This window comes from Podarcis cretensis (genome assembly GCF_951804945.1).
Source record: "Podarcis cretensis genome assembly, chromosome: 15".
In the NCBI taxonomy this organism is placed as follows: domain Eukaryota; kingdom Metazoa; phylum Chordata; class Lepidosauria; order Squamata; family Lacertidae; genus Podarcis; species Podarcis cretensis.
Genome location: NC_137185.1, coordinates 414,040 through 427,954, shown reverse-complemented (window position 1 = coordinate 427,954; position 13,915 = coordinate 414,040). Strand labels below are relative to the sequence as shown.

The 13,915-nt window shown below is 50.9% G+C and overlaps 1 protein-coding gene across 1 annotated transcript in view; it reads left to right on the top strand.

Annotated features, from left to right (window-relative positions):
- SLC13A2 (solute carrier family 13 member 2) overlaps positions 1 to 9,724 on the top strand; it is a 29,434-nt gene extending 19,710 nt beyond the window's left edge. The window contains exons 5-12 of the mRNA XM_079955965.1: positions 196 to 379; positions 1,108 to 1,230; positions 4,223 to 4,444; positions 4,744 to 4,847; positions 4,973 to 5,085; positions 6,884 to 7,045; positions 7,527 to 7,664; positions 8,796 to 9,724. Coding sequence (XP_079812091.1) covers positions 196 to 379; positions 1,108 to 1,230; positions 4,223 to 4,444; positions 4,744 to 4,847; positions 4,973 to 5,085; positions 6,884 to 7,045; positions 7,527 to 7,664; positions 8,796 to 8,927 — 1,178 coding nt within the window. The 3' untranslated portion in view covers positions 8,928 to 9,724. The remainder of the gene's footprint in view (positions 1 to 195; positions 380 to 1,107; positions 1,231 to 4,222; positions 4,445 to 4,743; positions 4,848 to 4,972; positions 5,086 to 6,883; positions 7,046 to 7,526; positions 7,665 to 8,795) is intronic.
- Positions 9,725 to 13,915: the final 4,191 nt, after the last annotated feature.

Genomic DNA, 13,915 nt, shown 5'->3' with positions numbered 1-13,915 from the left:
ATCGATAAAAATAGCACAAAATCTCAACACATAAAATACCACAAATCATACAAAATGATGTAAAAGGGTTACCGGTAAATGAAGAAACAAGGTCCTCACCCAGTGCTCCAACCACTAGGCTACCGCTGCCTCTCACCCAACCTTGCTTGGGCCAACCTTCCTCCCCCTCACCAACCCCTCTCTCGCCTCCCGCAGTGAACGGACACGTCGTGACTGTGGAGAAGGAGAAAGTGTCCCACGAGCAGCAGCAGCTGGAGAAGAAGCACCTGACCTTGTGCAAAGGAATGAGCCTTGCGGTGTGTTATGCGGCCAGCATTGGGGGAATCGCCACCCTGACGGGGACCACGCCCAACCTGGTGATGAAGGGGCAGATGGACGAGTGAGTACCGAGTCAGGCTCTGGCCCTGGCCCTGGGGGAGGGTAGTTGGCTTCCTTAGGGCCCGGGACCTCTAAACAATGGTTGTTCATGGACCTTAAGGTCCTCTGTGGGCAGACCAGGAGAGGCGGTCCTGCAGATACGAGGGCCCTAAGCCACAAAGGGCTTTAAAGGTCAAGACCAGCACCTCTTGTGGTGAGGGGGATCCTTCCGATTCTATGACCCCCATTTGTTCTCTGCTTGAGCTACACTCATAAGGAGAAGGAAGAGTCCCTGACTCAGAACCAGTGATGGATGAGAATCTGTCCATTTCAGCTTCTCGTTCTTCTTCACATGGTTGTATTGGTTTGGTTAAAGAGAGGTTGGATAATAGCCTGTCAGGGAATGTTTAGCTGCGATTCTTTCCATGTATAGAATTGTTTTCTACAAACCCCCCCCCCCAAGTTGTAGAAGTATCATGAAGTATCAAAGCAGCGGGCAATCTTAATAACTGCGATTCCTGTGTCGCAGGGATTGGGTGAGATCACCTATGGGATCCCTTCCAAATCGACTGTGCTATTATTTCTCCATATTTTGCAGCGCGATTCAGCAACCGAACAAAATGCACCCACTGTGGGGAGGGGGAAAGTGTGCAATAATTAAAATGCACGGGGTTAACGACATGCATTGCAGACCCACCTTCAAGCCAACCAAGCCGCTCACATTTCAGGGCTCCCCTTTCTCCTCGCCAGCCTCTTCCCCGACAACGGCAACGTGATCAACTTTGCCTCGTGGTTCAGCTTCGCCTTCCCCACCATGGTGGTCCTTCTGATCCTCTCCTGGGTCTGGCTGCTGCTGCTGTTCCTGGGCGTGGAGTAAGTCAAAACCCACAGGTGATAATGCGGTGGGAATGTGGGTGGGAGACTCGTGCAGGTGTTAATGGAGAAATCTGAGGGCTCCCTTGGACAAAAAACAAGGACACCAGCCAGGAATACCAGAGCAAAACAGCAGCCAGTAGGCTTGGTCTTGATTGAAGACTGTCGCGACAGGACTCCCACCTGCCAATAGGGGGAACAAGATCGAAGCCCTGAACAAAACTTTTATTAGCTGCTAATCCCCATGTTACACCCCCCCCCCCAAAAAAAAACTACACCATGGTTACATCATAAAAGTGGAGGTCTGGTGGCAGTAATCTGAGCATCCTGGACCCTGCCCCATGGTTCCCCTTGCCCCCCACCAAACACCCATCAAGTAGAACAAAAGAGATCTTTACATTTCCCTGTTTCCCAGCCGAGTTCATCCCACCCTTTTGTCTTCATCTGGGTTTGGTATTTCTGGATTGGCTACCTGTCTGGCACTCTGGTATCAGGATGCCAGGGATTATCACTGAGGCAGAGGGGCTGCTGAGTAGCTGAGCTCACATGTCTATGTGAATTTATGAAATTTTCCCAGTGAGCCAGTACATAGATACATTTATCAGTGAATTCTTACATTTGGTATCGTGCCGCAAAGGCCCTTTGAATAGATAGGAAGGAACTGTGATGAAGTGTTTTGTGGGGACAAATCACAAAAGTCACAAAAGCGATTGCGTTGATTTTGGTAGTGGGCTGCATGTGCATGATATCTGCTGGAGGGCAACCCCCCCCAACGTATACATAAATTCCGGCAACACAGGAGAGACCCACATGGAAGAGGGTCACTCCTGTCTCTCCACCCAAGACCAGCATGTAAAAAAGAAGGCAAAGTTCTAGTCCTTATGCCTTATGCAGAGTCAGACCATGGGCCCATTGACCTCAGAGCTGCCTGCACTGACTGCCAGCCATGGCTTGCCAGGGTTTCAGGCTAGGGAGTCTCTCCCGGCCCTAAGCAGAGATGACGTTGGGGGTTGAGCCTTCTGCATGCAGTACAGGGGCTCTGTCCCTCAGGTACGGACTTTTTCAGTGAGGCTGGTGTAAGGCAATTTCCTGTGATCCTAAATCGGGTTGGGGTAGGGGGTGAGTCTGAGGCCCCCAAAGAGCTGCTGCCAGCCAGAGCAGACAATGCAAGGCTAAGTGCGCAAAGAGTCTGAGTGGGTCTAAGGTAGCTGCTGAGGTTCATATGTTTGGCCCAGTGACACCCACTCTGCCCAGCTGCCTAGGTCTTCTTTTAGGGACTGGTCACAAGGCATTTTGCGATACTCAGTGTTGGAGAGACATTAAGCTCTGCCAGCCATACACCAGATCATGGCTATCTATCTATCATCTCTCTCTCTCTCTCTATCATCTATCTATATCTATCTCTCATCTATCTATCTATATCATCTATCTATCATCTATCTATCTATCTATCTATCTATCTATCTATCTATCTATCTATCATCTATCTATCATCTATCTATATCTATCATCTATCTATCTATCTAATCTTGTTGTTGTTGTTGTTTAGTCGTTTAGTCGTGTCCGACTCTTCGTGACCCCATGGACCAGAGCACGCCAGGCCCTCCTGTCTTCCACTGCCTCCCGCAGTTTGGTCAGACTCATGTTTGTAGCTTCGAAGACACTATCCAACCATCTCGTCCTCTGTCGTCCCCTTCTCCTTGTGCCCTCCTATCTATCTATCTAATCTATCATCTATCTAATCTATCATCTATCTCTATCTATCTCTATCTATCTCTATCTATCTATCTATCTATCTCTATCTATATCTATCTATCTATCTATCTATCTATCTATCTAATCTATCATCTCTCTCTCTCTATCATCTATCCATATCTCTATCTATCATCTATCTATATCTCTATCTATCATCTATCTATCTATATCTATCTATCTATATCTATCTATCTATCATTATCTATCTATCTATCATCTATCATCTATATCTATCATCATCTCTATAATCTATCTATTTATCATCTATATCTATCTAACTATCATCTATCAATCTCTATCATCTATCATCTATCTAATCTATCTATCATCTATATCTATCTCTATCATCTATCTATCATCTATCTATCTATCTATCTATCTATCTATCTATCTATCTATATCTATCATCTATCTATCTATCTATCATCTATCTAATCTATCTATCATCTATATCTATCTCTATCATCTATCTATCTATCATCTATCTATCTATCTATCTATCTATCTATCTATCTATCTATGCCCTCATAAAATTTATACTCTGCTTGATAGCAAAAGAAAACCTCAAGATTAACCTAAAACTTTCAATAAGTGAAAGTAACAATAGACTAAAAGCAGATTAAAACTTGCATCAGATTTCTAAGCATCTGGACAGGCTTCTGAATGAAATTGTCTTGAACAGGAACCCAAAATGTACAGTGAAGACGTCTGCTGGATATCAATAGGCAGGGAGTTCCAAAGTGCAGCCCCATTAAAAGGGCAATTTATTTCAAATGCGGAACAAGGAATTATGTGGCCCGAATCACAACGCAGATCGAAGCGGCCAAACGGGTGTACACGGGTTCAGGTCAACTGGCAGGTCAACTGGCCCCAAGTTGTGAAAAGGGTTTGCACCGAAATAGGAACACCATGAAGTTGGTCCATGATGAGCAGCCTGTGCAGATCTCAAATCTCACTGTCATCAGCAATTATGCTGCAGCATCCAGCAGTAATTGCAGCTTCCGGATCGAGCCCGAGGAGAGTCCTACATGGAGCTCATTGCAGCAATCCAATGACTGTGGCAATTTTTTTTGTGGCCGGCGCTGCGCTTGGTCAAAGGCACTTCTGGCCGCGGAGGCTCCCCGAGTCTCTAGGGATGGAGCTGGACCCACAAGCAGGGAATGGCCCCTCTTAAATGGGTTTTGTCCCCCAGGGGAACCACAACCTCCCCCCATCTTATTTCTCTCTTCCTTTCCAGCTTCCGGAAGAACTTTGGGTGCGGCACCAATGATTCGGAGAAGGCAGGCTCTCAGATGGCCTACCGCATCATCAAGAACCAGCACCAGGCGCTGGGGCCCATGAAGTTCTCTGAAATCACCGTCCTGGTCCTCTTCATCATCCTGGTGCTGCTCTGGTTCACCCGGGAGCCGGGCTTCATGCCGGGATGGGCGAGTGCCGCCTTCACCTGGGACGGGAAGAGGTGAGAGAGGGGCACACCTTCCCTGCTCCTTCCTGGCCTAGAAATGTCCTGCCTGCTTGTGGATTTCCCTTGGGGACACCTGGTTGGCTACAGTGAGAGCAGAAAACTGGGCTAGAGGGGGCCCTTTTGATAGAACCTCCAGCTCCAGAGGCAGTCTATCTGGTCCCCCAGGTTCTATGGGGCATTTGACCGCTGTGAGAGTAGAGGGCTGGGCTAGATGGGCTCCCTCTGGCCCGATTCGGCCTCAGCCAGACTCGTCTTCTGATCCTCGCCTGCGATGTCCATCCTTTCCCCCGCAGCTACGTCACCGATGCCACGGTCGTCATCTTCATTTCAATGCTGCTATTCCTCATCCCCTCGGAGGTGCCCAGATGCGGCTTCCGGAGCCGAACCCCACCAGGAGGTGAGCAATGCTGCCCCCATGCTGCCCCCTAACCTGCAAGTGCTTCACAGAATTGCAGAGGTGGGAGGGACCCCCAAAGGCCATCTAGTCCAGCCCCAGGGGCTCACAGACCCTTTGCATTGCAGGGCAGATCCGGGTGACCCCGGCCCTCCTGGACTGGCCAACCGTTAATCAGAAGATGCCCTGGAACATCGTCATCCTCTTGGGAGGAGGCTTTGCCTTGGCCAAAGGCAGTGAGGTGATCCCCCTTGGGCTGCTGCTATTGTTATTGTTGTTGTTGTTGAGTCGTTTAGTCGTGTCCGCCTCTTCGTGACCCCCTGGACCAAAGCACGCCAGGCCCTCCTGTCTTCCACTGCCTCCCGCAGTTTGGTCAAACTCATGCTGGTAGCTTCGAGAACACTGTCCAACCATCTTGTCCTCTGTCGTCCCCTTCTCCTTGTGCCCTCCATCTTTCCCAGCATCAGGGTCTTTTCCAGGGAGTCTTCTCTACTCATGAAGTGGCCAGAGTATTGGAGCCTCAGCTTCAGGATCTGTTGTTGTTGCTTTTTTCTGGGGAGACGCAGGGGTACGCATACCCCTAAACATGTTGTGAACCTTTGTACTTTTGTCCGTTTATTGTACAGTGATACCTTGGTTTACAACCATAATCTGTTCCGGAGGTCTGGTCGTAAACCAAAACAGGTTGTAACCCAAGGCGCACTTTCGCCAATAGGGCCTCCCCAAAAAAACTGTTGTAATAATAATAAAAAGGGTTGCAATAATAAAAAAGGGACACGCACTTCAGGGTTTGATGTGGTTGTAATCCAAAACGGTTGTAATCCAAAACGGTTGCAAACCAATGTACCACTGTATTTATTTTTCCCGATTTGAACTATAAAATGGTGATTTTCTTGAGTCAAAATGAGAGTACCCCTAAGCATTTTTTAAGAAAAAAAGCACTGATGATGATGATGGTTTTCCCTCCTCCCCCGTCATTTAATCTCCACAATACCCAGTGAGGTAGGTAAGGCTGAGCGGAAGAGGGACTCAGTGAGCTTTATATCCAAGTGGGGGATATGAACCCTGATCTCTCACTGGTTCCTAGTCTGATGCTCTAACCACTACACCGCCACCGCCTCTCACTTTCCCACGAGGTCCCACCGAGATGGGTGAGTGACCTGACTCAGATCAACATCAGCAATGACTCAGCCAAAGCACTAGGGGGCGCCCAAGCCGTGCTGAACTGGCATTCAAGGGATGAATGACTTGGCTGCTCTATTATCCCCTGGGAAGCTCAGCTGCAACAATATTATTTTAGGAGCCCACCCTATACTTGGGGCTGCAGGTTGCTCTGAAGTCTTTTTAATGCTGCGGGGTTTTTTAATTGCTGCAAGACACCGCAGAACCTTATCGTGATGGGTGGTTAAGAAATAAGAATAAGAAATAAAAATCATAGAACAGGAGAGTTGGAAGGGACTTCCAGGGTCTTGTTGTTGTTTAGTTGTTTAGTCGTGTCCACCTCTTCGTGACCCCATGGACCAGAGCACGCCAGGCCCTCCTTTCTTCCACTGCCTCCCGCAGTTTGGTCAAACTCATGCTGGTAGCTTCGAGAACACTGTCCAACCATCTCGTCCTCTGTCGTCCCCTTCTCCTTGTGCCCTCCATCTTTCCCAACATCAGGGTCTTTTCCAGAGAGTCTTCTCTTCTCATGAGGTGGCCAAAGTCTTGGAGCCTCAGCTTCAGGATCTGTCCTTCCAGTGAGCACTCAGGGCTGATTTCCTTCAGAATGGAGAGGTTTGATCTTCTTGCAGTCCTTGGGACTCCTCCAGCACCAGAATTCAAAAGCATCCATTCTTCGGCAATCAGCCTTCTTGATGGTCCAGCTCTCACTTCCATACATCACTACTGGGTCTAGTCCTCCAGGGTCTAATCCTGCCCATACAGGAATCTCAGCTGAAGCGGAGTCGGGGAGCCACGCTTGTGTGAGAAGCCAGAGTCTGTGCCCCTCTGTCTGGTCCTCCATCAATGACACCCCCCCTTGTCCTTTTTCCTTCCAGGCGTCTGGCCTGTCCAAATGGCTGGGGAGCAAGCTGACCCCCCTGGAGAGCATCCCTCACCCAGCCATTGCCTTTGTGCTCTGCCTGCTGGTTGCCGTCTTCACCGAGTGCACCAGCAACGTGGCCACCACCACGCTCTTCCTGCCCATCCTGGCTTCCATGGTAAGCGTGGCAAAAAGGAAGGGCTCGTTCGCACAGCAAAAAGGGGTTAACCTACGAAACTCCATCCCACTTGGAGGGGTTGCAAAGAGAGATGGAGACATTCACAGAGGAGGAGAGGACTATGGGTGGCCACAGGGGCTGTGCTGGAGGCCACAATGCTTCTGAATGCCAGTGGCTAGAGACCACAAGAGGGAAGAATTGCTCGGATCCTGCTTGTGGGTTTCCCATTGGGGCATCTGCTTGGCCCCTGTAAGGACAGAAGGCTGGACTAGACAGGTCCTTTAGGGCCTCATCCAGCTCTTCTTATGGAAGTCTCTTGTGATAGCAGAACCTCCATGCCCAGGGACAGTCTACCTCGGAATCTCAGACAATGGGGAATGACAGCTGGAGCGTTCCTGCTGCTTGTGGGCTTCTTGGGCCCCCTTTGGCCTGATCCAGCCAGACATGCCCCCCATCTCCTCCTGCCTTTTGTTGCCCCCAGGCCCAGGCCATCTGCCTCAACCCCCTCTACGTGATGCTGCCTTGCACCCTCTCCGCCTCGCTGGCCTTCATGCTCCCGGTGGCCACCCCTCCCAACGCCATCGTCTTCTCCTACGGGCAGCTGCACGTCATAGACATGGTGAGTGAGGGTCACGCCGTTGTAATAGTAATAGTAATAGTAATAATAATAATAATAAATTATTTATACTCCGCCCTCCCCAGCCAAGACCGGGCTCAGGGCAGCTAACACCAGATATAAAACAAATTGATTGAAATACAACTTAAAAACAAGATTAAAAGACAACATTCAAACATTAAAACATTAAAATGCAGCCTCATTTCAGTGGAAACTCAAATCAAAAACTTTTGGGGGGATAAAAACGTCAAGTCTTCACCAAAGCTAACTATCCAGACTGGTCCTACATGGCCAGAAAAAAAGCCAGGGAAGTCCCCAAATAGGAGTTCCATCACAGAAGGAGAAAGGGGAAGAGGATCAAGTTGATTCCAAGCCAAAGGCCAGGCGGAACAACTCTGTCCTACAGGCCCTGCGGAAAGAAATCAGATTTTGCAGGGCCCTGGTCTCATGAGACAGAGCATCCCACCAGGCCGGGGCCAGGGTTGAAAAGGCCCTGGCTCTGATTGAGGCTAATCTGACTTCCTTAGGGCCTGGGACCTCGAGGGTGTTGCTATTTATGGACCTTAAGGTCCTCCGCGGGGCATACCAGGAGAGGCGGTCCCGTAGGTACGAGGGTCCTAGGCCGTGTAGGGTTGGAAGGGACCCTCTGGGGTCATCTAGTCCAGCCCCCGCAAAGCCAGTGCCATCACCTCGGGCTCTGCTCATGCAGGAGCTTCCCTGGGCAGGGGGTGGCAGAAAGAGATGGGTGGTTGTCGACTCCAGCACCCTCTAATGGCCCCTCCTGCAGTGGCGCCCGGTTGCCTATTTGGACTGGTGGGGAGGCCGGCAGAGGCCAGCAGTGGGTGGAGCTAAGGCCAATGAGAGGCGGAGCCAACTCATTCCAGCTTGGCCCCCCCCCCATCCTCCTGCGAAGAGGAAGGTGGAGGAAGTACAGTGATATCTCAAGGCACATCTAGGATGGCTGCTCTTTCTTGGGGCAAGAGGGATAGAGCCCCTGCTTGGCATGCAGAAGGCCCCTTACCTGAAACCCTGATGAGCTGCTGCCAGTCAGTGCAGGCAGAACTGACCTGGATTCTGTCTGGCTCGCTCTACGGCCTCTTCTGGCATCCTGATCTCCTCCCTTTGTGTCCTCAGGTCAAAGCCGGCTGCATGCTGAACTTACTGGGGGTCTTGACCATCACCCTGGCCATCAACACCTGGGGCTTCCCCATCTTTGACCTCCACAATTTCCCAAGTTGGGCAAACGGCACCGCAGGTCAATGCTGAGCCCGGGGAAGCGACTCTCTCGCAAACGCGCTTCGGATCCTCGAGCGGCAACTCCTACGCTCCGCTGAGGGGCCGGCTCGCTTGGAGGGCCGTGGAGGCGCAAACGCAGCCTTCCCAAGCCGGCAGCGGCTGTGGACGGGGCTCCCCTCCCTCCCTCGCTGGGATTTCTTCTGCCCCAGTTGTAGCACCCGTGTGGAGCTTAGCAGTGGGGCACCTCACCTCACAGACCCAGCGTTGTGGGGCAGGAAAGAAATGGCCCCCTCCCAGATCTCCACCCAGCACCATCTTCCCTGGGCAACACACCACAGGATCCTAAAGTTGGAAGGGGGACACCCAGAGGCCATCAAGTCCAGCCCCTGCAATGTAGGAATCACTTCTCAAGAATCCCTGGCAGGCGCCCGTCCAACTTCTGTTTAAAAGCCTCCAGAGAAGGAGAGTCTGCTCCCTCCTGAGGTCATGGAATTGTGGAGGAGGGAGGGTCCCCCAAAGGTCATTTAGTCCAACCCCTGCGATGCAGGATCGTTTCATCAGATGCAGAGCGCCGGCGTGTCTGGGCGTGTCTTTCTGCCGCTGGTCCTTTTTACAGGTTGCTGCCGAGTAGTTCTGTGTGAGCCACCAGCAGCGGGCAGGCAGAGCCAAGACACCCCCCCAACCTCCTTGTGACCCCCACCAGCCGCTGGGCATCGTGGGCACTGTGCCCCGTTGGTGCCTCCCATCTTCCAAGGAGGTCGGGGCTTCCAGGCCCCCGGGAAAAACACAACAGCTCTTTTGTGCAATAAAGAAAGTGTGGGCCAAAACTGTATTGTGGTTGTTCTCATGCGTTTAAGGGGATCTGTGGATCACACACAGTCACACACATACACTGAGTCTATTTAAAGTGCTTTTATCTCACTCCAGGCCAAAAAATAATAATCCATAGTACCTCACAAATATCAGTGATAACAGAGTCGCCGAGCTCAAGTTTTAGAGACGCAGCACAGAAGGAAAGAGCGTCCGGAGGGAAGAGGAAAAAAGCAAGCTCTGGCACTAGGTCTTATCTATGGTTATCAGGGCTGGATTTAGGTTTGATGAGGCCCTAAGCTACTGGAGGTAATGGGGCCCTTTATATGTCCAGCTGTCCTTTGTCAACCACAAATTGTCGCTGTTTTTTGTGTTGAATATATGCTATATGATAATTAGTGGACCTAATAGGGATCTAAAGCCATTTGCACATGTTGTTGCCATGCAACCAGCCCATGCAGAATATAGGCACCCTATATATAGAAATGAGCAAACCAGGGATATTTTAGGGAGCAGGTGAGCAGGCGGGGCCCATTACTTACATCACAGGAGCCTACACAACACAAAACACTGTTACTGTATGTAGGTTTTATTTCATTTGTTTTTTATCTTATATTTTGGAAATGAACATCCAGGTTTTTTTTCCTTTAAATTTTTTTGGGGGGCCCAAGAGAGTGGAGCCCAAAGCTATAGCTTGTTTAGCTTATATGTAAATCCGGCACTGATGGTTATGCATAATAGGGGGGAAAGGGGAGGGGAAACAAATTTAATTATGCTGAGAAAGCAAGAGGCTGTGACTGGCCCTCTGTCATCCAGCGGAAGTCACATGGCCGAGTGGGGATTTGAACCCTGGTCTATCTCTCAGGTACAGTGGTACCTCAGGTTAAGTACTAACCATATTTTTCGCTCCATAAGATGCACCTAGAGGATGAAAACAAGAAAAAAAATATTCTGAACAAAACAGTGGATGTATGATTTTTGTGGTTCATGCTGTGGCCACAGACATGTGATCTGATGGTGAATTTGGGGTGACCCAATGCAAAAAGCCTGAGGATCCATGTGGATCCGTGCTTTGTAACCACTTTTTTGCACCATTGCGGCCCCCTCCCAGGCAGCCTCCTTTATCTCTAGCATCCCTTATCTCCCTCCCCGATCGCTTGCCCATTAGCGGCTTTGTTTCAACACCCACTTCCCTCTTTCAAAAAGAAAAGCATGATCTGTTTTTTGCCGCTGGGCAATTTGGCTCCAGGGACCACGCATTCGCTCTATAAGACGCACAGACATTTCCCCTTACTTTTTAGGAAGAAAAAAGTGTGTCTTATGGAGCGAAAAATACGGTAATTCATTTCGGAGGTCCGTTCTTAACCTGAAACTCTTCTTAACCTGAAGCACCACTTTAGCTAATGGGGCCTCCTGCTGCCGCTGCACCGCCAGAGCACAATTTCTGTTCTTATCCTGAAGCAAAGTTCTTAACCCGAGGTACTATTTCTGGGTTACCGGAATCTGTAACCTGAAGCGTATGTGTCAGAGCTGCCCCTAGGTCCCAGCTCACAGAGGACCAACGCGAGGCTGTCGTTATGTACAAAAGTCTTTATTGAGGTTCAGTTTCCATTTCAAAGCCGGAGCGCGCAGCTCTACGTCTTAAACCCTAGACCGGCGAAGTCCCGTCTGAATCTCCTCCCCTCTGACACCAGTTTAAGATCCTAGCCCTGCTCCACCTTTTCCGCTGCTTTCTCCTCCTCTGGGTCCTCCTGCCCGCTGGGGCATCCCCCTTTCTGGACACTTCTGACGCTGAGTCGCTTAACTCCTCCCCCTGCCTCCGGCGGGCTTTAGGACCCGGTTCCCAATCCTCATTCTCTGCTGTCCCGCGCTCCTGTACATTTGAACTTGCCTCTCGCGCCAACCCAGTGACCTTCCTCCTGACCGTTACACTACTTCTGTCACTGCTTCCCTCTTCCGGGATACTGGCCGGATCTGACCTCCCCTCCGTTGTCTGACTTTCCGATGGAGGTGTGGTCAGCCCTGCCTTATCTTCTCTCCCTGGTGGGGAATGCACTGGCCCCGATCCTTGGGACTCTTCCCCCCCACTCTGCTCTGGTGGGGAAGCTGGTCCTGATTTCCAACTACTGCTCTGGGAGTCCCTGCTGCCCCCTTGCTCCTGGGGCGTTCCCCTTGGGAACCCCCTACCCCTGGCCACAGGCGCCCCCTTCTGTGAATCTTCTGATTCGCTGGAGAGGCTCATGGAATCCCTCGGTCCACTGTCCTCTTCTCCTACACTCCCCTCGGATTCTTCCCCTTCGCTCTCCATCTCCTCTCTTCCCTGTGCCTCTGCTCCTGAGCCCCTGACAGTATGTAACCTGAGGTACCACTGTACTAGTCTGGCCCTTTAACCACTGCTGCATGGACCTTGCTCGCCCAGGAGGCAGTGACAGCCAACATCTCGAATGGCTTTAAAAGAGGATGGGACAAATTGATGAATGAAAAGGGCTTTTGATGGCTCCTAGCCAGAATGGCTCTGCTGTGACTTCACAGCTGGAGGCAGCGATGCTTCTGAATCCCAGCTACTGGAAGCCAAAGAAGAAGAAGAAGAAGAGTTTGGATTTGATATCCTGCCTTTCACTCCCCTTCAGGAGTCTCAAAGCGGCTCACATTCTCCTTTCCCTTCCTCCCACACAACAAACACTCTGTGAGGTGAGTGGGGCTGAGAGACTTCGGAGAAGTGTGACTGGTCCAAGGTCACCCAGCAGCTGCATGTGGAGGAGCAGGGAAGTGAAGCCAGTTCACCAGATTACGAGACTACTGCTCTTAACCACTACACCACACTGACTCTCGGAGAGGAGAGGAGAGGAGAGGAGAGGGCTCTTGGGTTCGAATCCTGCTTGCCTGTTTCCCATGCGGACGACCATTATACTCCAACAAATCCAAACCCTGGTTCAACCAGGAATGCCTCGCTATGACGCACTCTTTGTTGGGAAAATACAGGAACTAGAGGTCTGCCAATCTACTCCCTGCAGAGTGGTTTGAAGCTGAACGAAATTATAAAGCTTTGAACAAAAAGAAAAAGCCTAAGGCCTAACGGGAAGAGTGGCAATATTTAATAGAGGCCTCTCAAAGGAGAGACGCAGTCACCTTTGGAAAATAGTTGCAAAAGGTTGGCAAGATTCCCCCTCCAAAGGGGAATATACCATCTCTGTTGGGGTTTGGGAGTCATACTTCCAATCCTTATACACAACTAACCAGCATCTTCAGGCTCTGTCCTGACCTCTAAGTGAGCCTGGTGCTGAGTGGCCCCTGGTGTCAGCGGAAGAAGCTCCCAGGCTCATTCAGTCTCTTAAACCTGGCAAAGCTCCTGGTGCAGACAATATTTCACCTGAGCTTCTTAAGGCCAATGCAGACTGGTGGGCCCCAGTGCTTGCTGCCTTGTTCACCAGCTTGTGGGCTCCTGGCTGGCCCTGTGAGGACAGGAGGCTGGACCAGGTGGGCCTTGGGCCTGATCCAGCGGGCTCTTAGGTTCTTAACTCCATGACGCTATCCTCTGCTTGTGCTCCGTGTCTGAGTTGACCATCCTTAAAGTTCAGTTCTCACCCCTTTTCTTTCTTAGTTTGCAATATTTTAAATTGAGTTTGCATGAAAATTCACTTTTGTACGCCTCTCTGCTGATCTATGCATTTCTGTAGGCAGGTTTATTCAATATTGTCAGGGGCTCAGGAGCAGAAGCACAGGGAAGAGGGGAGATGGAGAGCGAAGGGGAAGAATCTGAGGGCAGCGTAGGAGAAGATGACAGTGGCCCGAGAGATTCCATGAGCCTCTCCAGCGAATCGGAAGATTCACAGAAGGGGGCGCCGGTGGCCAGGGCAAGGGGGGTCCCAAGGGGGACACTCCAGAAGCAAGGGGCCAGCGGGGACTCCCAGAGCAGCAGTTGGAGATCAGGACCAGCTTCCCCACCTGAGCATAGTGGGGGGGAAGAGTCCCAGGTATCGGGGGTAGCGTCTCCCCCAGCAGGGAGAGAAGAGGAGTCAGGGCTGACCACGCCTCCATCGGAGAGTCAGGCAACGGAGGGGAGGTCAGGTCCAGCTAGCATCCCGGAAGAGGGAAGCAGTGACAGAAGCAGTGTAACGGTCAGGAGGAAGGTCACTGGGTTGGCGCGAGAGCCAAGTTCAAAAGTACAGGCACGCAGGGCAGCAGAGAACGAGGATTGGGAACCGGGT